This window comes from Molothrus ater, chromosome 11 (genome assembly GCF_012460135.2).
Source record: "Molothrus ater isolate BHLD 08-10-18 breed brown headed cowbird chromosome 11, BPBGC_Mater_1.1, whole genome shotgun sequence".
Lineage (NCBI taxonomy): Eukaryota > Metazoa > Chordata > Aves > Passeriformes > Icteridae > Molothrus > Molothrus ater.
Genome location: NC_050488.2, coordinates 6,154,682 through 6,180,842, shown reverse-complemented (window position 1 = coordinate 6,180,842; position 26,161 = coordinate 6,154,682). Strand labels below are relative to the sequence as shown.

Below are 26,161 nucleotides of genomic sequence, written 5' to 3'. Positions count from 1 at the left end.
ATAGACCTGACACACCTTGTCACACCTCCCATGGGTTGTTGTCACCAAGCACTGGAGATGTGGAGCTCCATGCCTGAGCCACATGTCTGGGCTCAGAGCAGGGAGGGGCAGTGTCCCACTACCAGCATTGGCCCTTCCACCTCACCTACTCCTAGAGAGGACTCCCAGCACAAGCACCCATCCTCTGTGCAGCCTGCAGTGCACTTCAGGGAAAGGGATGGGGCCAGCGAAGGGAGGAAATAAACACACCATCTACACACACACGCAAGTGTCAAACGCCCTTTAGTGGTAGACAGAGGTGCTGCCGGCCCGGGGCCGGCCCCGCTGCTGCTGCCTGCAGTACCTGCCCTTCACCGGATGTGCACCATCTCCTCCAGGAAGGGGGTTTTCATGCAGCCCGTGCAGAGCTGATCCATCCAGAGCGGCGCCTCGTGCTGCAGAGGGGTGCGCCGGGGGTAGAAGGTGAAATTCACGTCGTAGTTGAGCAGGCAGCTGATGGAAGCCATGTAGATATCAGAGAAGCGCACCAGCCGGCGGGAGAAGTACGTGGGGTTGTGGAAGGTGCGGAAGATGCTTCCAAACTGGGGGTTGAACAGGTTCTTCGTCAGAGACCTGAGAAGAAAGAGATGGTGCTCTGTAGCTAAAACTGTGGTCACAGATTCTTCCCACTCTCTTAGCCCGCGGCCACTCCACTCCCTGGGCATCAGGGGATCACCCCAAGTACGCCCTCCCGAGGCTGTGGTGCAGGCCCAGTCCAGGCCAGTCCCTGTGCAGTGACACTGATGAATATTCAATGCACTCTTAGTCCACCTGTTATGGGCAGTGGCAGGAGCTGTGGGAGCTGCAGTAGCAGACAGCCCACCAGCCCCTCCCAGCACTCCCCTTTCCCACCCTGCCTTCAAACCAGTCCAACCTCCCAGGCTGCAGCACTGCACTGCTGCATGGCCCCCACCCAGAGGCAAGTGACACCAGGCAGGACCAGAGTCCAGCAGCTGCAGCAGCATTGTCCCCAAAGCAGGTAACAAAACAGGGCCTGGGAGAGCCCCAAGAGACATCACAAGTGAGGGGGGAAAACGCTCACCTGATCTCCTGCCGTTCCTTCATCCACTCCAGCAATACTTGCTTAGACTCTGCATCCTGATACATCTGCAAAGACAACAGTAGAAAGCATCACATCCATCAGTCCTGCAGGCCATACCTCAGCTCCCTGCAATTTCCACTGTAACTCACAAACCCAGAGCCCACTGCACCAGGAGGAGAACCAGGCAAGACGGTACATCTCCTCATCCCCATGCTAAACCCAAAATTCAGGCTCAGAAGGCAGCATATAACCTGTCCTGCTCAGCCAGGAGCTGTGTACCTGCATTCTCTCCAGCAGCCCTGTCAGAGCCTGCTGCCAGGTCAGGGAGTGCATGTACTGCTCCGTGTTTATGATCCGGATCTCGGTCTCCAGTTCAGGAACGATGGCTCCAGTCCTCCAGCCATGACGCAGCATGAGGTCCTGGAGGTCAGGGTGAAAAAACAACCAAGGATTCAACATAAAGACTGAAAGCCAAACACAACCCTGCTTCCTAGAAGACTGGGTTTGTTCCCACTTCTCATTCTCAGGGGACAGCCATCCATGGCCTGTGCCAATAACAACCATTTCCTGGTCACTAGAATCAGTTGCATGAAGCACCTAGAAAGGTGGGATCAATACAAACTGCTCTCAAATTCACACTTTACCCACAGAAGGTACTTCAGGAGCCTTTTCTCCAGTGCTTGCCTCTGTCTGACAGCAGTGGGGAAGGCTGTGTGTCCTGTTGTGGGGAGGACAGCCAGCACAGCCCTGAGCACTCGGAGCAGGCCCTGCCTTATCTCCAGCCCCAGCAGCCACGTGGGACTGCCCCCACCCCACTGGAGGGCACGGACATTTCACTCACCGCAAGGTCACTGTACAGATGGTCCCCAAAGTAGAGCACTTTGGATCCACGCCAGCCTGTCAGCCTCAGGAAATCAAAGAGGTTGCCCTGCAAGTGACAGGAGCACAGAGTGAAACGTGGGTACAGGCCACCTTACCACAGGTAGGTGTGAGCACTCACATGGGGTGTCAACCCCATGTGCTGCCCCACCATCTACACCCAGAGCTTTCTGTCCTTCCCCACCTCACTTCACTTTCTTCCCATGTGACAATTCCCTGTACATCCCTCAGCTTTTTCTCTAGCCTTAAAAAAGACAAAAACTCTTCCAAAGAGTTTTTGCAAACAGGGAATTCAGGGCAAGTTCTGTGGTCTAGGGCACAGCAAGTCAAGAAGACAACACGGTCTAAAAAGGCAACAAAAGGAGGCAGTTTAGAGGCCAAGAAATGCCTAAATTAGAAAAGCCTGAGGATGGGCAGAAAGAACCCCTGGTTTAGAAGTTGTTGGTCTCAGGTGATAAGGATTTCACATCACAGGGTGCACTAGAGGGAAGGTGAGCACTGCCAGGCAAGGCTTCTGGTGTCAGGAGCTGTTCTACATCCCTGACCACCATCACAATCCCAAAGATTAACAACACCCACATGTCCACAGGAATTGTTTAACCAAGCCAAAGAGCCAGGCAGCTTGCACAGATTCACAGCTGAGTAAAACAAACCAAACCCCAAAGCATCAGCTAAAGCACAGCACCAAGCAGCTTTCAAGGCTTTCCAAACATCCACACATGCACAGAAGGCACTTCAGGGACTACCCTTCCATCTCCACACAAGTTTTGCACATGAGTCATGAAAACAAAACCCACTAGGAAAGGAAATGGCCCCATCAATGCCAGCAGACCAGCACAAGCAGCCAGTGTGAACCTATGAGGCACTCAGCAGCAATCCCTCTGGCCAGTCTCCAGTGGCAGGAGGGAGCAGCACCCCCAGCCACCAGCAGCAGCCTGGCTAGAAAGCCCCAAACACAAGGCAGCCCCCCAGCAGCCACTGGCAGCTTGCTGAATGCACAGCTAAGGCTGCCCAGGACCAGGGTGCTGGGCCTGCTGTTCCTGCAGCATCCCTGGAGCTGAGCAGACTTCCCTTAACAGCACAGAAACAGGACGAGGCAGCCTCTGCACTTCTTGGACACAATGTTGCTGCTGCTCACATGAGGCCTGCTCAGAAGCCACTGGCAGAGAAGGAAATGGAGCACAGGCTTGCAAGGAGCAGAGTCCTCTTGCTGTGCTCCAGTCACCTCAAACAGCAATGGACTCAACAGCCAGGAAACTTGTGCTTGGAGCTCCATGGAGCCACAGACCTGTTCTGACATCTCCAAGTCCTGCCCTCCTTTCCCCCAAGATCACACATCTGCAGAGGGAAGGGAGTACAAACTTGGCATGTACAGAAAACACCACATCTGTTGGAACAGAGGGACTAGAGGGCATCACTTCAACTTCCCAGTCCCTAGGGAAAAACACCAATCCCTGAGGTCCCATTCATGGGATACCCACAGGAAAAAAACTACCATCCAGCCCTGCTTCAGGAGACAGGAACAGCTCAGAGGCCTCTGGCAACATCCCCAGCACAGCTAAGTCCGTGGCCAGTAACACTTGTCAGAAAGAAGCATATTGTGACACTCCAAGGAACCAAAAATCCTGGAGACAGGGTGGCCTACAACCAGGATACACACTCTATTACACCCTAAGAACCACAGCTAGGCAACACCCTTAATGCAGTCAGATAAACATGACAGTGGGGAAGAACTGGACAGGAGCCCAAAATCCTACCCAGCCCACCTTCCTCCCTCATATTTTCCCTTTCTCAGTGCACCATTCACTTGGGTGAGCAACCTGTGGCCACAAGACGTAGGTGGGTCAAGGGCAGGATTTAATGCAGCAATGAACTCCATGGGTGAGGTGTGCCCTTTCTCCTGAGGGAGCTGCTAACCCACTGGGAATGAGCTCTGCTTGCATGTTCCCAGCTCAGAGCTCTTGGCAGAGGATGGGACACCAGCCCAGCACTTTGGCAGACCCACCAGACAGAGGTTTCCCAACAGCACTACTCAAGGACATGACCTACTCTGCTCCAAGGGGTCAGGTCCCAGCTAATTGACCGAAATCTCACTAACAGTTTCTTCCCGTGGGATTGGACAGCTCAAATAACCAAGAACAAACCGTCCTAAAGCCAGAGGCAACTTGTCTCAGGGGACAGACCAGCTGCAAGGACAACAGCCAGGGCAGCAAGCTCACCAGAGCTGCAGCTCATCTTTGGACATGCTGGTCCTTCCAGAAGGGGAGAGTCAGGAGCCAGGCTTTGTAGTCTCTTTAATGCTTTGTACCCTATTGGATCACCCTTGTTTCTTTATTCCTTATTTCTTTATTCTACACAAGTCTACCTTTTCCAACCTTATGGAGAACAATTTGGAGTGAGGTGTGGAAGGTCTTTGCATGCATAACAGGTTTCAGAGAGTTGTGCCTTTTTAGCCTCAACTACCACACTCTTGGGAGCCCCTCCAGGACAAGAGTTTCAGGGCCAGGACAATCAGCAGAGCTGAGGGAAGAGTGCCCAGCTGGCCATGCTGGACCATGTCAGAGCAGAGCTCCGAGGGTGAAGGTTTCATTGTACATGGGGGCAGGGGACATTCACTGGCCCCTCCCACTCATCCAGGGGATGCTTGCCTACCACCCCATCTCACACAAGCAGGGCAGCAGCAGGGACAACCCAGCCTGGCAGAGGTAACTCAGCACAGGCTCCCCTGGGCAGAAAAGCAAGTACCCCACACCTTAAGTTACCTGGCCCTGCTCTGCCTTTTCCCACTTGTCCCTGTCCTTTCCTAGTGCCAAGCCCATGCTGGAGGCATTCTGGGGGACAATGTCCTACCAGGCCAGTGAGAGCTCCTGGGGACAGGGCACTTCCCACTGCCCACAGCCAGCACAGCCCAGAGAGTGTCTTCTTACAAACACTCTCTACCTACACAGGTGCTCTTTTCAAGGACTTCTGTGTTCTACCTTTCAAACACCAACCACGAACAAGTGTCCCTACAGCAGAACCCATCATTTCCCCTCACCCTGACCAAGCAGATTGTCCTGTTTTTCCAGTGATTTCAAAACTGCAAGGGTGCTATAAGTCCCCACCCTTTCAGACTCCTGCTTGCACCCATTCACTTTACCTCTTTGTAGATCTTTCCCTTCTCCAGCTGGTTTATTTTGTCCCACTGCAGTGAACCTTTATCATCCAGTTTTCTAAAAGGTCTGGGAAAAAATGGGGGGAGATGTCAACTTCTTTTGATTTTTGGTGATTGTTACCCAGCAACATTTGAATCACAAAACTTGTTTGCCTATGTAACAACTTAAAATAAAAGCTCTATATGAGTTCTAAGTGACCTTCTGGGCCTTCTGCACAGTTTTCTCAGGGGAAGAAAAAGTATGAAAGGGAAATACCTTTCCAAAATGCTTCCATTGACTGTAACCATTTCTTGTCAAAATCCCTAACAATTCTTCTTGCTTTCACATACAGAGAGGAAGAAAATATCCATAATAACTCCTTCTGAAATGCCAAGGCCAAGAAGGCTTTGCCATGAAACACTTTGTGTGCTCTTCCAACCTGGCTATGCCCCAGCCCAACAGAGACCATGGAATGTCCTAATAGGATAAAGCAAGTCTGCAGAGAGAATGGAAAGCAGTCCCCATGCTGAGTTCACCAGGTGAACTGAGCTGTCTCTTGTTTTTCCTGAGGGCTTGCCATGACATTCTCCACTCCACGAGTGGATCTAAGGCACCAGGCAGCCATAGGTTTTATTTCCAAGAGGGCCGGATCATCATAGCTCCAAGCTGTGCCTGTAAAGCATGTAAAGCATGTGCCTGTAAAGCATGTCACCTGCAGCCCATGAAAAAACCTTTACCAGGCCAGCACTGCTTATAAAGCCATTCCATAGGTTTACTCCAGCATATGCCAATGGTCTGGGTAGTGAGGGAGGAAAATACAAAGGAAAGAACAGACCAATCCCCTAACTAAGCAGACACAAGTACCCAAAGCAAAGAAGCCAAAGAGCAAAGTAAGGACAGCAGCCTGTCTATTGGCAGCTCCTAACTGACCACAAAACTCAGCTGCCACATACAAAGGCTTCCAGAACTGCCAGTTCCCAAACATGTATCCAATACAAACAAGATCCCAAAAAACCTCTAAAAACAAACCACACAGATACTTGCTGTGGGGAAGAGGAAAAGGAAAGATTTTGTCACATTCTCAGGACAAGAAATGGCCATCTCTCATGTCAATTTTAGAAACACGTTTTCTGCTTGGCTCTACACATTCTATCCACTTACTCCCAGACTGGTCAATTCTGGCCTCCTCAGAGAGTGTCTGAGAGAAGGCTGAATACCTCCTGGAGCCAGACTATGCTTAGCAAGCCAGTGCTTTCTGGCAGGCCAGAGGAGCAGCTCCCTGCAGGGAGGGGGCCCAGGCCCAGGCAGGGCTGCCCTGCACACGTACTTGCGCCGGTCCGTGAAGAAGTTGGGCTTGTCCGCCTGCACGATGACCATGTCGAATAAGTCCCGCCAGTTCTTGCCAACCATGTGCTTCATTCCTTTGTCCCTAGGGGCAAAGGAACAGAAAAATTAACAGACCCAGTACTCTTTTTTCACCCAACACTGCATCTTTATAACAATATGCCCTAAATTCACTCTTATTTCAGTAACAGAGAAGAAAACAGATTTGTGAACCCCCCGAGGCTGTCTCATTGTATGAAGTATTGATGCTGTGCTTTGTTTCAAGCTGTCACACACTTTCTTCTGCACCACTGGAAGCCCAGGGAAGTCTGTGATACATCAAACACTGCCAGAGGCAGTGTCAGCTCTCTAATGTTGTGGCCAGCCACAGCCTTGTAACTTCTCCAAAAAGTGAGATCAATGCTCACTTGGGTGCAACATTCACCACAAACAGTTCCCAGAGAGCTCCATGACTACTGCTACAAAACCCTGTCCCATACAAACTCCAGGTGCTCAGAGGAGGGAGTGCCCTGCACAGCTCTTGCTGTGCAATGGTGACCCACTGATGAGCAGTAATGGTACTCACACAAAGCTAAAGGGACTGTTTGTGATGAGGAACAGCTTCTTCTTGTGGTTCACCAGGCGGTTTAGCACGGCATAGATTTCATCCCCGTGCAGGATGTACTGCTCTGTATCAGAATGAAACACACAGCATCCATCAGAACACTTTGGCATAAGTCATGACCACATTTCTATAAACCCAACCCAACCTAGCCCCTATACCACTACAGATGCAAAAGGTCTGAGTTAGATCCACCTCAGGCAGGCAATGAACCACCATGGTGACAAAGTGGCCTTCCTCATCCCCATCAGTTCTACCTAAAGAGAAAGACTGAGGAAGTGACAAGTGAATTTGGCACCAGAGCGCTATTTAACTCACCCATATCTTTTTCAATCCATTTGTACATCACTCCTTTCACGTGAACATCTCTAATTGCATCCTAAAGAAAAGAGCAGGGGGGAAAATGTTTCAGTTTTACAACATGGCATTCCTGTTTCCCAGCATGCAAACCTACTGCCACCACTAGGACCAAGGCAGTAATGACACATCCCCTCCTTGCTGAATGAACAAAAGCTCCATCACTGCAAAGCAGCAGAGCCTGCCCAGCAAGGTTCACCAAGATACCTAAAGAAGAACAGGATGGCTGGCTCAGCTGATGCAGTGTAAGAGGGAAAACCTCAAAACTTATCTGTGGAAGCACAAGTTCCTCCCTGCTCTTGGAAATGAGCACATGTTACCCCACTTGTTCCAAGGCAATAAGGACTGTACCAATGCAGCACCCTTTACTTTCCCAACACTGCACTGTCTCAGACACCAGGTGGCTTTTCTTCCCCCTGTGCCTGTGGGAGCTCTGCCAGGTGTGACCCAAAGAACAGGAGTGAGGACAGGGTGAACAGCAGCAGAGGATGTGATCCCAAGTGCTCCCCACAAGCCAAGAGGGCCACAGCTCCTAGCCCTGGGTGACAAGTGTGCACAGGCAGAGCAGAACCTCCCACTAGCAGGCTGGCACAAAACACAGCTGGGAGGGAGGCAAGTTAAAACAGATGTTGTCAAGGGCATCCAAATATCCTCTATTTTCCAGGCCAGAAGCCAAGATATAACACAGCTTTAGACACATCCAACTGAGATTCTGCACAAGGCTCCATCCAGCAAGATATGCCAGACCCACAAAACCATTTCCAGAGCAGCCACACAGTTTGCAGTGCTTGCACATGCTTGTTTGAACAGCACCATTTTCATCCCTGACAATTCTCACAGGTAAACAATTGCTGCCTTTCCCCAGGACCCTTAAATTCCTATTACACTGTGTGTGCCCCTTCAGGAGCTGCCCTTTCAGACTGAGTCCCACACTCACCACTGACATCACTACAGTGACACTTGCCACACAGTCAACTGCTCTCATGGCAGTGCTGGGAAAACCTCCTCATGACCCCCAAAAAATTTCCTTCAGAGCATTGTGGAGAGAACCACAATTTACAACTTAAAAGGGGATGATGAAGGTGGAGGCATAACCACTTCAAAATGGAGTTTTAAGAGCTTCTTTGTACCATGTGGATTTGAAGGGCAAAAAGGCAGAGGTCACATCTCAATGCCTTATTGGAAGGAATCTGAAAAGAGGGCAGGACCTCTGACAAGAAAACAGCTTTCTCTTAGCTAGCACTGTCACTAAAAGCAAGCAGAACTTTGGACTTGTGTCAAAGCTATCTTTGCAGAGAAGAAAAATTTCAGTGTGCTCTTTCCCTAAACTCATCCAAAAAACAAAAGAAGAAAAGAAAAAGGAAAACTATAATATTTCTGCAGGTAAAATCTTGGAGCCTTGGTAGGCATCAAAAAAATGCCTCCAAGGGGAAGCAGGGTAACCTGTACATTGTTACTCTCAAATATGAAGTGACCAAACTGGTGTGACAGGACTACTTTAATTACATGTCAGCTTCAGCCTTTACCATACCCCAAGGTCTGCCCTTTTGACTCAGTGCAGTGCCTGTAGCACTTAGCCTGCTCCCAACCACACAGGCTGCATCAGCAGTACCACCAGGAGTTACAGCAGGGTGTCAGGCTAAGCCAGTGCTCTCCTCACAGCTGGGCTCTGAAGTCCTCTGCAGGCACTGGAGGATCTCTGTGCTCCTGTTCACAAAGCATTTCTTTGCACTTGAACTTGGGTACTGCAAAGGGATAAGTTTTGCAAAAATGTTTGTTTATCCTCATTGTACAGGAAGAAAGCAAGAACTCTTCTGGTGAGAGCACATGATGGTCCCTAGTTTCAATATAGATTTCGGGCATTGCCACAGATTTTCTGCCATAGCTCTCTTCTTCGCCTACTTTAGTTGTTCCTTAGGGATGACCACATTCTCCTCCAAAAGGAGAAAGCCAGGATTAGCACTCTGGAGTCTGAGGGCTGGACCCCACCAGATGCCCAGCATTAGACACGTATCAGCTGTGGCAACCATCCCCCTGCTCTCAAGATTTCAATTAGGAACACATCCATTTGATCGCAAAAGAAGATACTTTGATCTCTCAGAAGATACTCTTCACAAAAGGCCTCAGGAGTCAGCTGTATCCCCTCTTCACATTTTCCTCACCCCAAGAGAAAAACCAACACCCAATACCCCTGAAACATGTTAAGGTCTTATGGGAAATGGGCTGGCAGGTTCCTATCAAGCACCAACAGAAGGTCAGGACACACAGCTGACAGGTGGATCCTTATCACAAGGCAGCAGCACAGCCCCATTTCCCCTTGGAGCCCCATGTCCCTCCCAGAACTGAACAGCCAGTGGGGGAACCTAAGATTCCCACAAGGTACCAATCAAAACCCTTCTCCATGGAAAAAGGAGTGCAATAAGGAAAATGTGTTGTCTGTCAGCATAAGTCACCAGAGCAGCCATCTCAAGTACTTACATCTTGTCTACAGCACTAACTGAGAAGTCAAACAGCCCCAACAAAGCTGATAATCCCACAGAGCCCTTTCAAGTGCCACTTAACACCTTGGAGTAAACGACACACGAAAGCTACAGTCACCACTAGATCAGACTACAGTCACCCAAAGGATCAAACTACTCTGCAGCTGCAAGGGGTGCAGGATTCTCAGAGCAAGCCAGGACAGGTGTTTTACATCACTGTATAAAGCAAACTGTTTGGTACACAGCTTTTCTCTTTGACAAATGAGATATTAAGGAAAACAATTTAAGCAGAACCAGAAAACATTTACAGAAGCTTTGTGATATTTCCCATGGAGGGACCTTCAGCCTAAGCAGCCTAGGCACTCCTACACGAGATACACCAGGACCACCAGCTCTGTAGTACAGACAGAGCCCAAACATGTTCTGAAAACACAGCTTTGAATATTCCCTGGTAATGCTTTGATCTAAAGGGACAACAGAGCTGTCATATCAGGCTGGCCACTGCAAACCCCTTGGGTTTGGCTGCTGCAGAACTCACAGTTCTGATGTGGTGTGAGCTGTGGGGCAGTTGACATTTCACTTACAGATATGTCTTTGTAGAGATGCACCTGGTCAAACTCAATGCCATGAGTGATGAAGTAATCAATGACTGAAGAGAGCAGTGTCATTTCAGGAAGAGAAAAAATGTCCATAAACTGCTTAAGTGATGGACCCTGGAAAGCAAAAAAATGAAAAGGAGGCATTAGACCAAAAATACTGGGGAAAAAAACAGTAAAGCCAACAAACAAATTTGTATCACCCAGCATCATCTGAAATATATTCCAGGCTAATAAAAAGAAAAACACTAGTGTGGGAAATCCCAGTCACTCAGCAAGCAGCTCTCTCTTCTTTTCAACCCAAACACCAACATTGAAGAGAGAGAGGTGTCTCCTTCACATAAATCTTTACAAACCCAGCATCATTAATACCATATGGTGAAGATGGAGGAAGCAGGGAGTTGGTCCCAGATATTTTTATTTCAACCTCTGCTTCCCACCTGGACTCTTGGCATTAATACAGGTGCCAACAGACAATAATCTGCTATATCAGCAGACAAGGGCCTTGCTGAAGATGCCACATTGCTCATATTAACCAGGCTACACAGGGCACCAAGCTGCTCAAACCAGGTTCCAGTGAGATTTCACGAGGCAATGTAAGAATCACTCCAACAAGCCATTTGTCAGTGCCTGTGTGTCACTGGAGAAAGCCCACAGGAAAAAGAACTCCAGCCCACCAGCAGTCAAGTGGAAATGGACAATTACATCCTGCCCAAGGAATAACTCCCCTTGCATTAGGCAGAGCTGCAGCTCTCACACACATTTGCTGTTGTTATTGCCTATCAATCACAAACCTATCAGCAGGCCAAGAGCCAACTTTGGCCCCAGAGGGGCTTTCCAGTAAAACAAACTTTATTTCTTCTGCAGATACCACCTGTGCAGAGGACTGCAGGGAGTCTCCCTTGCAAGATGAAGCTAGGATCAATTTTTTCATTTTCCATTGGTAAAGTTCCAGACCAGAATGGGTCAATTACTAAGGTCCCATATATTGGAAGTAGCTTGGGAAGCACACAGACCTCCTCATGAACCTGGTCACCAGCAGTGCCCTGGCAATCCAGTTCCATCATGCCTGTGATGAGCTTTGAGCAATCCAGGACTCATAGCCATGAAGTTGCAACACTGTAGGATGGTGCTGGCCCACTTCAGAAAGTAAGTGTTTATTAGAGCTGTGTGAAAGACAGACATGAAAGCAGCATCCAGAAAACCACAGAAGGTGCAGATGATGGAAGCTGATGGGGCTCCTGCTACCTAGTGACAAATGTGGCCCTGTCATGCCAGGATGTGTAACAAGAGAACATCTGCCATTTAGTCTGGCTGGGAAATGGTGGCAGGAGACCAGCCTTGTCTAAAGGCAACACGTGGGGCAATACAAATTGGGGTCAAAAGGGCAAAGGAATAACAAACAGCATTTTGCTTGAGGTGTATTTACCAAAAAATGCTGCAACCAAAAGCTATATTGGTGTGCTGAGGGTTATATAATTTCCATCCACCTAGCACAGGACAATTTCACCTACAGCAGAAAACAACACAAAGGGCACAAAGGGCCACATACCACACATGGTGGTGCTGTTTAGGATACTCACTGACTCCTTCCAACACTTCTGTCCATTTTGATGTCTGGTTGCTAAGGGAATTTTTCTCCCATAGCAAACCCAAAGTTTCTGTAAACAGCCTCCATCTTATTTTCCTGTTCAGAGATTCTGGGAAAGAAGCAAGAGGGACAAAGCCAGGCAGTTCCTACTGAAATAACTAGGTGTGGGATTTAGCAGAGTGCAGCAGAGCAATGACCTGTCCTACCTCTCAATACCTGAAGTACAGAGCAGACAGGTAAATGTTCAGTGTTAACAGCAAAGATTTACCTTGTCAACTCTGATTTCATTTTTGTGCCTTGTGTCATTTTTCTACAGGGCAAGTCCAACCTCTCCCAATTCCCTTTAATGGCCTTGACTTCCTTAGGCAGACATAGTGACAGGAGTTGTGACAAAAACTGGACTGTGCTTTCAGAATCTTACATGTGCTTTTTCTACAACTCCCTTGAGATCTCCACCTTCATTACAGGCCATCACATGTAAAGCCACACCAGCTGGTGTTGCTTTGTTGAACCTTGGGAAAGATCTGTGCAGTGTTGAACCTTGGGAAAGATCTGTGCCCACCTACTGCAAGTATTGGGATGCTGGCAGCTGTCCACACACTCCTGCTAACAGAGATCCAGGAAAACACTTAAGGGATTTATTGAAGTATTTAAGTAAATACTTAAGTGTTTACACACTTCAGCCATATCAGTCCCACTTCTCTTGTAACCTGTTAGCAACTCTTCTGTTGCTCATCGGCAACATCAGCATGACAGGCTGAGGAGAACAAATCAAAGACCCCTGCTAAAGGCTCACTCCTCACCACTTCACTGCACCCGTTCACACCAGCAGTCATCTTAACCCTTCTTTCATCTTCCTCACTAATGTAGGAAAATATGCCCCACTCAGTGGCACAGCAGACATTGCTGAATGCAAATGCTATTAATTGTAAATACTTTTGTTCTCTTTGGGATGCACCTATTAGCTCATGGAGTCTATTACATTACTAGGAGAGAAGATTCACCTCTTCACAAAGACTAAGCTGATATCTCTACTTCTGTAGCCAAATTTTTCAATTCCAACTACAGGAAAGAAGAAAGCACCTGGTACATACAAATCACAGAAAGGCACCTCAGTATAAGCACCTGATCCTACAGAAAGCCACAACTTGAAGCAGGTTTCATGTTTACAATTACTTAAAAAGAAAGATGAAATCAGCTCAAGTCTGGCAGGAGTGAGGAGAGTTGCACAGGAGGCGGCCAGTCGAGGGCAGTTTACAGACAGATCAAATTCTAAACAAAAATGTCCTATTTCAAAGCTGGAAACATCATTGAGCTATAAACAGAGTATATGCTTATCCAGAAAGCAACCACTCAGATTAATTGTTCCCAAGAGAGAAAGAGAAAAATCAAGCAGTGACCTTGCTGGAGACTTCACAGAGCAGACTCACAGGGGTATTACAGAGGAAGTGTGCCCTTCTCCTTGCAGCTTCCCCTAAGGCACCAGAACTGAGGCAAGAAACAAAGCAGCTCTGGGAGAAGGGATGTGAAAGATCCTGCTTGGTCACTGTGCCACATGAGACACTCAAGGAAGAAAAACCTCTCCTAACTTCCTCTAGGTTCAGGCAACCAGAGGATTTTTACAGCCCCTACAGACAGAATGTCAGTATTTTACTATCCCTATACTCATGGACTACAACCTTATAAATAATATCCCCTAAGCAGTTCTGAAGGAGTGTGGAGGGAGATCCTTAACATGAAGGGAAAAACACCCTACCCAAAACCAAAGAGAGAAAGGCATTGCAAGACCTCCTCCCCAACAGCTCACTGCAAACACGGCACTGCAGGCTGCTGGGGTAGCTTGGGAGCTAGATTTGGCCAAGGAACATCTCCCTATCAGTCTTCAAAGCCATTCAGCTCTAGGCCAATAGCCCTGGTATTTAAAAATGCTTTGCAGATGTCTTTCAGATGCTAAACTGCTAAATAACCTCTGGGGCATATTCCCACTAGAACAAAAACACACACTGCAGCTCACTGGGGACCAGCCTTTCCAAGGGAGGCTGCAGTCATTTACATGTGCATACAATTCCCTCTGTGTTCCAAGCTGTTCAAAGAGCTGCGGGGGGCTTACAATACCTTGCCATAGAAGTCACTCATCTGGTACAGGGGGATGTGCTGTGTGCCACCATAGAGTTCGATCACCTCTTCATCAGGCACCGGTTTGAGCCCTCTAGACACAAAACAATGCAGTTTGTCAATAATCACTGTCTGTGCAGTGCTACAAACAGTAGAGAAAAACAGAACAGGGCAAACAGGTTCTTTCCTAAAACTCAAAAATTCCTCCTGCTCAAAAGAGACCGGCAGAAAGGCCAACAGCTCTAAAGATTCACATAAAATCTTTCCCAAGACATTCCTCAGATACCTCTTTTGCTCCTACAAGTTAATTGAGGGGCTTTATCCAAATTCCAGCAGAGTCCAGCCAGAGGCTTCTCTCTGCCTGCTGTCAATTTGCTGACAGGACTGCCCCACCAAATCAGCCCCACGACCTGACTTGGGCAGCACTGGGTAAACTAACTTGCTTTGGAGATGTTGCTTCCATGAGATACATCACCTTTAATGAAAGGGTGTAGGAAAAGGCTTCCTGAAAACAGGGTTTCCTTCTTATTCAGTTTTCCTACACAGAACAAGATCTTGACTAAAACCATTCAACAGAGAAGGCTGTTTTTCTCAAAAACACCAAAACCAGGAGTATGGCTGATCTGTGTAGTTCATAACATCAGGTTATCTGACTGCTGCAGGTCTTGCCTCTTGCACAATTTTGATGACTCTTTGCTCAAGCAGTCAGCAACTTTCCCTTTCTCCTTTTCTACTCAGTTATGACACAGCATCTAAGAAGTTAAATGTTGCCTCAGTTGTGCACAAAAGCAAAGGAAAGTTTAGAAGGACACCCCAAAAAAGATAGTTACCAAAGGACACTAGAGAAAAGAAAAATTAAAATGTGTTTTCACTAAAAATCTCTTTATGAAGTTGAAGTAAAATATGGAGCAGTACAAACCCCTGGTCCCCTCACCCCCCAAGCTGGCACTCAAAGAAGCCAATTGTCTCTGCTTATGAAACTCCCTTCTTAATATTCTTAGAGTGTTTACTGTAACTAAAGCTTAACAGCAAAAGGGCAGAGATCAAGGAAAAAAACACATTGGGTTCCATACTCGGGAAATACAACATAGGATTTACAGGAGATTTGCTATTGATATTTATAAATTACTACAGGAGATTTGCTATTGATATTTATAAATTCACTACTCCTCTTTGGAGCAAGGTGTTTTATCAGTCTCCAGTCTCACAACTTGTAGGAGAAAAATTTGCTCTGCACTGTTTCAGCCACTTATTCCAAAGCATACCCAGCTCTTTTTGGAGAGCTAAAGGAAAAATAGGACAATCTGGGACTTAAAGTGAGCCCAGATTCTGATGCATTATTAATTTATTGGCATGTCTATGTTGCTTTAAGATGTAATTTGCACATCCAGATCAGTCTGCAAGGCTCAGCAGAGCAGTGCTGGGACAAACTCCTGCCTGAAAAAGACAGGCCCATGTGTGAAGCACATACAGAAGAGCCCTTCCCTATGGGCTCTGTTTGCTCTCAGGTGTTAACCCAGCCATGCTGTAGCTGCAGCTGAAACACCAGGCAGTGTACGTGACCAGATGTGCTATTAACCATTACAAAGAGCTCCAGGTCTTCCCACCCACACCTGGCTTGAAATGCTTGAGAAAAAATAACTCCTTGCAATTATATGCCAGGTAAGCATTTGAAGCAAGAGCAAACAGGATGAGCCAGACAAGACTGTGCTCTGCTCACGAAAGAAGCAGAACAACATATGCCATGAACATACACTGAGATGTAGAAATCCACTTTTGCATATATAAGCATTTAAAAAGTGATTTTAGAACTGACAGACCTATATGCAGTCCCCAGCTGGACATAATGGAAAGCATCAATCTTCATGAGGAGACTCTGTGACAAGGGATAGATATTGACTGTTAGAACTCAGTTATTTTAATACACTGAAACCTTATTCAAGTTTAAAGTTCCACACAAATGACATTCAGAAAATAAAGTTCAGTATGAGCATCCCACTTCTATGCACTTTAGACAGCACTTACTCTCTAGCAACTTTTAGACACACTTATTCATACTGTGACTTTGTATTGGCCTCTCTGGCAAAAGACCATCCTTCTGTGAGCCAAAGTCTCTTACACCCCAGTTGGTAGACAGGGATGCAGTTGAAAAACAGGGACAATATTTCTGTGACTCAAGACAGTCTGTTCTTGTCTCCCTTCAAGAAAACATACATTCCAAAGGAGCTTTGTGCACACAGATCTATTTTCCCCCACCTTTATCTTAAGCAGAACTAAGTGGGCAAGTTTTGGTTCAGAGCACAGTGGCACTCAGCCATTTTCCTCACACCAGAGCTCTCCCCAGTAGACATTGAAGGAAAGATGTTCAGGAGCACACCAGGCTGGTAACAGATACTCCCCTAATCATGAGCCATCCTTCTCCATCCATCATTCTGAAGCTGTAACACAAGTCCTTGGGATGGAAAGCAGCCTCATACTAAACCCACATCACTCCACAGCTCACACCAGGAAAGTGGCATTGAACTTCTTCCATCAGGATACAATATCAGTGCATCTTGTTACACTGTGGGCAGAGCTCCCAGTAATCTGTGAGGAGTGCGGGCAAATATGCTGCAAGTTGTACTTAGACAGGCATAACCCAGATTTCTGTGTTTTTTGCAAACTCTGATCCTGAGGAAAGAGGGTTCTCTACTTTCCACTCACTCAAAGGGTGCTTTGCTTGGCCAGGCCACTCGCCCGTGTTTCTCAGATACAGCAGCCAAAGATTCAAACAGAGAAAGAACCTCCAGTTTCCCACAGATCTACTTCTTGCTTTGTAAGGCCAGAGGCATGAGTGTCTACTGCCATGCTGTCTCCACAATTAGGACAAAAGACAGAAAATCTCTATAGCTTTTCCCTTCATTCTCTGTTTTCCCTCCTGCAGGAGGATAGCACACACACTCCAGCCTGCACTGCCTGCTTCCCTGAGTTCACTCAAACTCAACATACAAGAAAGCTACTCCAGTGAAGCAACTTTCTGTGCTGAGCTCCCACCTGACTGCCTGGCTGCAGCAGCCAGCATGACATTTACTAAATTCCCTGGGCATCAGGGAATCGGGCCAAAGCACTGAAAAGGGTTAAAGCTAATGCCTGCACTCTGCCTGCCTGTGTTCTTAAGAAGTATGCATCTCAAGTAGCTTGGATCTTATTCCAGGCAGTCCTATTATTCGGGGTGGGGGGTGGGGAAGGCTTCCTAAAGCATTCTCCTGAGAAGTCATTTCTATTATTAGAGAAAGACATTATGCCTCTGCTCCTGGCAAGTACTTGTAGATGCAGGACTGAGTTTTGTTGTTTAAATTTCCTGAAAGACAGAAATGATCACATAAACAAGCTCAGTTTTCTATTAATTAGCGTGTGGAATGAATTGACTTTTAAATTGGCAAGGCTGTTTACCAGAGGCCTTTGCTAGAATGTCCCATTCTGCTGGAGGCCAGGCTGGCACAACAGACATCTTTCTTTGGGGAAGAACCCAAGCAGTGAAAAGCCCAGACAGACAGACTCACTGGTCACTTGGTGGCAGATGTTATTGTAAGCAATGGCATAAAGTATTTCCACTAAAAACATAACAGAGGAAAACAAAGCCCAGGAGAGTGAACTTTGTACAGCTTACCTTTTGTACATCATAGTGAAGTCCACGTATGGCAAACCCTGGAATGTAGTCATACTTCCCAAGCCCTTCTGGATACTGGGAAAACAAACAGCAACATCATTAGAGCATAAGCACTGGATAATCAACAAAATAATTTCACCTGTTGAGCTCGTTTAGTCCTGCCTAATTTTGCTCCTTCAGCAAAGAAAGTGGATGAATGGAGTAAGACAAAGGGATCAGGGTACCCCAAACTAGTTTTTCTCATGCAAGGGACAGTAGTGAAAAAGCTTCAGATTCACTGAGGCAGTGAGAGCACTTCTTGTAATCTTTGCATATATTTGGCAAAGATCGGCACTGCAGAGCCCCTCTGAACAGAAAGGCAGGATGAGAAAAAATGCATAAGCAGTCACCCATTGCAAACAGATCATCTGTTCTGGGACATGCTCTAGGGCATCATCCCATCACCAGCACATTCCAAGTCCTGCACAGTTTCAGTGTTGGCCCATGACTTATGTTTAGCCACCATGTGCACCTCCAACCAGCAATCCTGTAGGCATTATTTCCATAGTTGAGTACAGCTGACCTGGGCTTTTTTACACTAAGTCTCCCACTCCACATTTATAAAACCTCAGGAATGTACATCCTGTTAAATAATCTCAAAGGAAATTAATTCTGCAATCAAAGATTGTGAAATGTTAAGTTTATCTCAGTAAATCAAGTAATTGACACGTGTGCACAATGCCTGCACAAGCATGTCTGGGGCATTGCAAAGACAGCAGCAAGCTTAATTGAGTGGAAACGCTTAGCACCTCATTACCTTGAATTGTTCTATTAGGATGTCTCTGGCAGTGTTGAAAATCATGGAGTGCAGTAAATTAGAATACTGTGCTAATGTGTAATCATAGTCAAAGCCATAGATCTCCACATCTCCCAGGCTGATCTCATTGTTAGCATAGATGGCAGCAGGGTTGAGGAGATTGCAGACTCCTGGTGGAAGGAGATCTAAAAGAAGGGAAAGGGGAGAAGTTAGAGAAACTGAGAGCATCACTGAAGTTTAGACTTTTTGTTCCGGACCTGACAGCAGCTGGAAATGCCACACAGCAGCAGCAAAGAGCACAAAGCTGCTGTGGAAGGCTGCTGCCGTTTGTTCACTCACTCACCCCATGAAAAAACACACTGTGAAACCTCTGGCTGCACCTGGAGATAAAGCTCTCTGACCATCTGCACAGCCAGACCGACCTTTTGTGTCAGGAAGCTGCAAAACAATGTCCCCTGGTCTCTGGCCTACATGAAGCAAAGCAGACCCGAGGTTTTGAAGTGTCAAATTTCTGTCTCAGAGCAGCTGCAGTTTCTGCAGGCTTCAATGTGAAAGGCAGCTGTGATAAATCACCAGAAAAACACACACCACTCACTTAGGACTTGCATAAGAAAACAGGCTCTTGGAAAAGTCTAGATTACTCCAAATCTGAAATTTTGAGGTTTGTCTTCTGGCATTTTTTGTTTCTCACAGAGGCAACCAGACTTCACAGAGAAATCCTGCAAATACCATTAGGACTTTTAAAATTTTTGTATTAATTGGCAGGAAAAACCGAAGTACAAACACCTACATGTAAAAAATACCCCACAGTAAGTTATGCTCCTGGAGCATGCAATGCTGATAGCAGCAAGTGATCTGCTTTTCTCTGATAAACAGCTGTGAACACAGCTCGGTCACTGCAAAGCAGAGTTACTGCTCAAGGTGCTTGGGAATAACACTTTGCTCCCCAGACCACTGAGAAAATGGGGTTAAGTGACCAAGCAGCTAAACTGCCTGTATAGAGATCCCTTCCCAGAGCCAGAGCAGAGAGGGGAGCTTTCACTGCGCTGCAATGGGAGAGGCAGGAACAGATCTCCCACAGGCTTCCTGCTCCATGAGAAGTGTCCCTGGCAAGAAAGGGCAATAAAAATAGTTCTTTGTAGTGGGTTGCCTGGTCACAACCACACTGGGGGACAGAAGGGAAGGAGATATTTCCTCCCTCCTCAAAGATGGGTAATTTTCTCTTTGAATGACAAAAGAGCAGGCGTTTTCCAGATCCTACTCAGCATCAGTGGGTAGGATTTTTTCTTTTCCTACCTTAACTTTTGGCATTTAGCAAGGACCCCTGTCCTGGTTCTTTACTGCTTCCTTGCTATAAAACCAAGTTCCATCTGAGTCTAGGACAAAAAATACATTATTAGAGAGAGATACCAGCCCTTCCCAATAAAGACTTTGTCTGGAATTATAACAGAATTTAGGCAAAAGGCTGAAGTTCTTTTGTGAGCTCTAATTCAGAGAGGTAACCAAAGAAATAGATTCAAATATTTCTAAATGTTTCTTTTGCAGGGGAAAAAGAAATCACTGTTACAAAACATACCCATCCTTCTCTCCTAACTGATTTCCATTTGGCCTTCAAATACAATTCACCAGATCATGTGGCAAGGAATCACTAGAAAATAAAGCAGTGTGTTAAGGCAGGAGGGCTGACTTACTGGCTACACACCAGGAACAAAAGCTCCCTGTCAGGGCTCAGCTGGTGGCAAAGTTCCTGGAAGAGGCTTAGGAGAGAGGATGCAATCCAAGTACTTTCCAGTGAGATTTTAAAAGATGGGAAATGTAAATAGGATTCAGAATATCACAACTTTCATACTTTCATCATAAATGCTCTTTGCACCATAAATAAACAGAGTTCCACTTCCTGTCCTCACCCCCAGTCAACTTGTGGAAAGACCTTTTTCTAAGCTTACACTGGGATTTGCTGGGTGTTATTTTTCTCCCTCACAAGAAAAATGATGACACAACCTTAATCATATCTCAGGGGAAATGTGCAGGGCTTTCCTCTTCTATTAAAGCACTTTTTTCTTTTTATGCCAAATGCACCCAACTTGCTGCTACAGTGTCCCTACAGAGAGGTCAAGCTCTTCCAACATTCCCCTTTTGCTAATGCATGGAGGACCAGACATTTTGATAGCCTGAGAGCATCACAAAATACCATTGCCTGAACCCCACCTCTCTTTTCCCAGAAGAAGAGAATCTTCTAGATTCAACCACACATGCTAGCCACAACTTTTGCAAAAATATCAGGAAAAACTAAGGGAGCAGTAGGATTTTGTAACAAGGAGAGAGCAGTCTGAGCTTTACCAAGCAAGTCCTATCTGTGATAAGCAGTTACTGTGCCACAGCACAACTTATGAAGTACATTTAGACCCAGTGAATGAAGCAATGCTCCTCCCTGCCAGCCTCAAAGGTACAGAGCCTCTCTGCTGTCCACTGACAGCCCAGATCATTTTTCCCCACTCATATTTTGTCACTCACACAGCATATTCTCTCTTACCTCCTAAGGGCTGAAAAAGGATGCACACACCAGCCAAAATGATTTATACCCACTGGCTCATACACAACATTCCCTATGTTCACTTCCCCAAGCACCACACATCTCCTTGCTGCGTTTCCTATTCCACATCAATCATAACTTGCAGCTTGCTCTGTCCACCCCATCATCCTACATCTTGAATTTACAGTAATTTCAAAGTCACTGCTCTTCTGAGAAGGAGGAAATCTCTGGTTCAGTCTAGAGAGTCATGATGCATGTTTGTCTCAGTGTAAATGTCCTTTTGCAGCACCCTCCTCAACAGAGCTGCAGGTCTCCATCTCCTCAAACTCCTGCAGTCTCCATGCAGGTTCCAACTACAGCAGGGAAAAGACACAACCAGGGAGCACACACAAGATCAGTTTCAATACCAGAGTCCAAACATGCCTCAGGGTTACTGAGGCAGGCTTCAAGAAGCTTGGTTTAATTGTGTTTGTTTGGGGGCTTTGGTTTGCTTTTTTGTGGTGCTTTGTTTGTATGTTTTTCAAAGATATCCTCCTGGGTGGTTACCAATCCTTAGTGCTTATCAACTCCTGGGCTGCAGGCTTGGGCGCTGCTGCTCTGCACGTAATCTGCCAGGGATCTTTGTCTCAGATTTCCTGGCAATTGTCAAATCAAAACAAACAGACACCCACCAGAAGCTCATGAAGATGCCATTTTTTCAAGAATGATAGCTTTTGCTTTTCTCCTTTGCCAAGACACCATAACAAATTGCTGGACAGATACGACAAATTAAAGAAAACAACCGCACAAAACAAACTGAAGACCAGTTTTTGTTATTAAAAAAGAATAATGCCAACTACTCTTTCTGTCTGGGTCCTAACTAGAAAGGCAGACAATATCAGTTAGTCACTGCCTACTCAGCACTTCACCCAGGAAGTCTGATCTGAGGGAGAAGCAGCGTGAGCACATGGGAGGACGGTGTGGAAAAAGTTGCTCTTGCACTGGATGCAGCCCCAGGAATCTGCCTGCTTGCACAATTGGCTCCTGTTTGCAGCTCCGACAGATTTTAGGGAAGTGCTGCATGTCCATGGCACATGATGAAATTCAGCAGCAAAGGCAGACCACAAGAAAGCCTGTTTGATCTCTTACACCTGGGTGTAAATGCAAAGTAAACACACAACATCTTCATTTTCCCACTGTGAGAACCTGGGCAGCTGCTTAAATCAGGTGTCTCCTCCCAGGCAATAAGCCACATTGTTAGAAAGCAATAACCCTCAATCCCCAACAGGAGAGCAGAGATGGAACAAAAGCAGGTAATTAACTGCGAGCAGACACTAGAGACACCATCTGGCCCCTTGTGACGTGAAAAACGCTCTGGGCAGGAGGTGCCAAGCACGTCTCCTGCTTTTGTGAGCTCCGGGGTGGCAAGAGCATCCTGCAGGAAACGCTCCTGTTCTCTCAGCCTCAGATCCAGCATGTTAGTGACGAATTAAACACAAACAAGGCAACTCACCCGCATCTCTCGCACCCTTTGTACTCCCAGGAGTTCAACCCTGCAGACATCTGCACTAATTTCTCCATAAGACAAGCAGGGAAAAGAAGGGTACAGAGAAGCAGATGGCCATCATCCTCCACATTCTTCATGAATCAAAAGTTTCCCTTGTTCACACTAAGTTTCTAAAGACAAACTGCCAGTTTTCCTCCCTTCCAAGTACTCCTTTATCCTTTTGAAGTGTTGTTTTGTGCCATTTCCTGCAAAGCACTCCCACCAGCCAAAGCAGATAGGGTAGGAAGAGAAAAATATTATCTAAAGACCACTTAATTTCAGAAGAACCGTGTTAAAAGACCTTGGATTTAGATTATACCTAAATATTTTGGAATTTCCCGCCAATGAAATCGACATTAACTAAAAGCAATATTAAAAATATAATTTCATTCCAAAATTACACTTTTAAAATATACAAAGGCACCAGAGAAATGCTACAAGAGTTCTTCACAAGAAAAAATGGGTTCTATCCAAGAAAGCAAAACTGAGAAGTTTACATAACTGTTCACTCTTCCAGTTCTGGCTGTTCTCACATTTAGCCATTCTCAAACTTGTCAGGCAGAGGCAAGAAGTTTGCAGATATTGTAAAGTTCTCTAGGAAAGCTGAGTTAGTGTAGCCACTGCTTACAGATTTGGAACACTGATGAAAAAACAAACACTTGCTTATAGCCAAAGCATCACTGTCTTGGCTGTCCTGATGTTTCCTAGAGCACAGGACTTCAAAGCTTACCAAGAGGGCTTATCAGCCTTCCTTGACATTTATCAGATCAGAAAACAGCAAGTCTTGCTCAACTCCATCCCTCTGACTAATGTGAATTTAGCAGAAGAAAAAGAAAAAGCACACTAAGTGCCTCAGATTTTTAGCCTCAAGTTTTTACAGGTAATGAAATTTGGTCATAAGAGTCAGTGTTGGAATAGGCAGGGGGATAATGAAGAGAATGGTTTCTCTTGAGTCAACAGTGAGAGGAAGTTTTACCTCAGAGGCATTCTCTGTGCAGCTTCCTTGTGCTGTCATTTGTATCATTCACTGCAGCCTGGCAGAGCACAGATGTCTTTATAGAGTTGAGAACTCCTTGTGCCTCTCCTCTGACCCCAAACCTGCACCACCACTGAGCTCCACTGCACAGAAACTCATCCTGGACATCCTGACCCATCCAACTCACTCAGCATTTATGGTGCAGAAATGCAACAGTGCTCCATGGATCTGGTGCTAAGCAAGGGCTGGGCTGAACACACACCATGAATCCTCCTGGCAGAGACTCGCTCCAAACCAGTGACAGCCACTGACAACACAGGACAAGGGACTGCACAAAGGTGGCACTTCAGAGGGGGAAGGAGAAGGAGGCACCACAGGAGTCTGCCCAAACTCGGTGCTGGGCAATACTGAGGAGCCAGGCACAGACATTCACCTTCACAGCAGAGTTAGAAACCAAGCCCAAAGGAACAGACAGTGATGCCACGTTCTGCACAACTGTTCAGTCATCAAAGCAACAATTAAAACTTGGACCAACTCTGTTTCTTCCCGACAAGATCTGAATAACAGCACAGTCTTGAAATTTTAGTTTGGGGAAATACTCTTTGAACAAACGAGGGCCTTATTCAACATATCTGATGGCTTCCCGAAGGTTTGTGAAGAGTCTGCTCTGTAACACTTGGGCTACTCCACCTGACTTCATTTGGCATTTACTCCTGGGGATTACTGCTCCACCTCAATTAAAAACTGCATCTCTTGCATCACAACAGAGTTATGTGAACACAAACTTCACAATCTCACGTAGCAAACCAAGCATTCTGCCAAGAGACCGTGACACAGCCTATTAGCACACATCTGCATTTATGGCTTCAATCCCATTATGGAAAAGAAAAATGCTCTGAGGATAGCAAGGTCCAAACAGCAATATAAGCATTGCAAATTGGAATTTCTTTCAAGCAGTGGGGCTAAAACCACACTCAGTCTTGGAGGGTATTACCAAAGCCCCAGTCCTACGTCAGCATCCTGCAGTGCCTTCACCAGCGCTGGGAAAGGAGCTCCCATCCTGGAATGCAGCAGCCTGAGCACCTAATGGATCAGCAGCCAATTCTTTTAGGTTTGTGCATCATGAAGGACTCGAGATTTGATATCAAATCCAGTGGACTGGAAGATGGGGGAGGAAGGAATGACAGACCTTGTCGATCTCAGAACAGGGAGAAAGTTCTTCCAGATGCCTAGGGCTGACTGCTGTCCTTAACCAAGCCCTTAAGTAAACAAAAGCTAACAGAGTTCTGTAAGAGCAGGCACAAACTCACTTCCTAGCTCTCAGCAGTGCTTACCTTCAGCATTCCAAGAATCAAGAAACCAACAGGAAAAAGTTTCCTGCCCTCCTGTCATTAAAGCTATTTTAGGAGAGTTTAATACAGTGGAGGTCTGCTGCTGCCAAAAAGACCACAATCCTGTTTTACACACGAACAGACTTGGTGAGCAGTCTGAGTTTTCGCCTCACTTGGCAAGATTTCAAAGTACCCGACAGAGCCAGGTCGCTTCTTGGTCAGAGAAGCAAAATCGCAATCAAAAGGTGTGACACATGTGGAACACAAACTGAGCTCAGGACCAGGACCCATCCCAGGAGCTGCAGCATCAGCGCTCTCCAGGCTCACCCCTGTGCCAGTGGCGACTTGGACGCGTCACCCTTCGCTCAGCATCGCCATCTATTTGTCCTAATCTAACGCGATTCCGTGTGCCAGCCAAGGCAAACTGGAGAAAAAGGCAACAAGCCCTTCATTTAGATCATTTGCCACGACAATGCCGACGATGGCTAGTTATGAAAAGTCCCATGTACCCTGCGTGTCCTGCAACGCTGAGTCCAGACAGACGGAGGAATCTGCATAGAGGAGTCTGCACAGAAGGAAACCCCGAATGGGGAGAGGAAGATCGAGACCAGATTTCAATGAAATAAAACCATCCCAGAGAGCCGCGTGCCACGGAAGATGTGGATGGCATCGCCAGGGAGAAGGGCTCCCAACCCGGCATCTGCACAGCACGGGCACATCCCCAGGGCTGCGGGGCGGGGAGAGGCACCGAGATGCGAAGAGGAGAAAGGAGAGGGAAAAAAAAAGAACGGAAAGGCCGGCCCAGGCAGGACGTGGCAGCCCCTTACCATAGACCAGCTTCTTCATCTCGTGGTACCTGGCCCACAGGTAGGTCTTGGTGTCGGCGCCCTCGGCCGGGACGGGCTGGCCGCCGACTCTGGCGGGGGCCGCCGGGTGCTGTTCCCGAGGCTGCCCGTGCCCTCCGTCCCCGGTGGCTTTGTGCCGGCAGCTCTGGCAGGACACAGCCACGGCGAGGAGCCGGGGGGCCGCGCCGCCGCCCAGCCGCAGCGCCGCCGAACCCAGCGCCGCCATGGCCCCGCCGCACACCGCCGAGGCCGCTCCGCACACAGCCGGGGCTGCTCCGCTGCGCTCCCGGCCCACGGCGGCACCGGCGGGCGGGCAATCACCGGGGCT

General features: G+C 47.1%; 1 protein-coding gene across 1 annotated transcript; it reads right to left on the bottom strand.

The window, feature by feature from the left end:
- Window positions 1-265: 265 nt before the first annotated feature.
- Window positions 266-26,109, bottom strand: NT5DC2 (5'-nucleotidase domain containing 2). Its single transcript, XM_036390704.2, has 14 exons — window positions 25,816-26,109; window positions 18,624-18,808; window positions 17,828-17,902; window positions 15,999-16,054; window positions 14,179-14,272; window positions 10,461-10,589; window positions 7,358-7,418; window positions 7,004-7,106; window positions 6,422-6,523; window positions 5,100-5,181; window positions 1,923-2,009; window positions 1,361-1,501; window positions 1,082-1,146; window positions 266-612 (listed from the first exon to the last, which is right to left on the bottom strand). Exons 1-14 carry the CDS (start codon window positions 26,057-26,059, stop codon window positions 351-353), a joined length of 1,686 nt encoding a protein of 561 aa, XP_036246597.1. The 5' UTR covers window positions 26,060-26,109; the 3' UTR covers window positions 266-350.
- Between the last annotated feature and the right edge of the window lie 52 nt (window positions 26,110-26,161).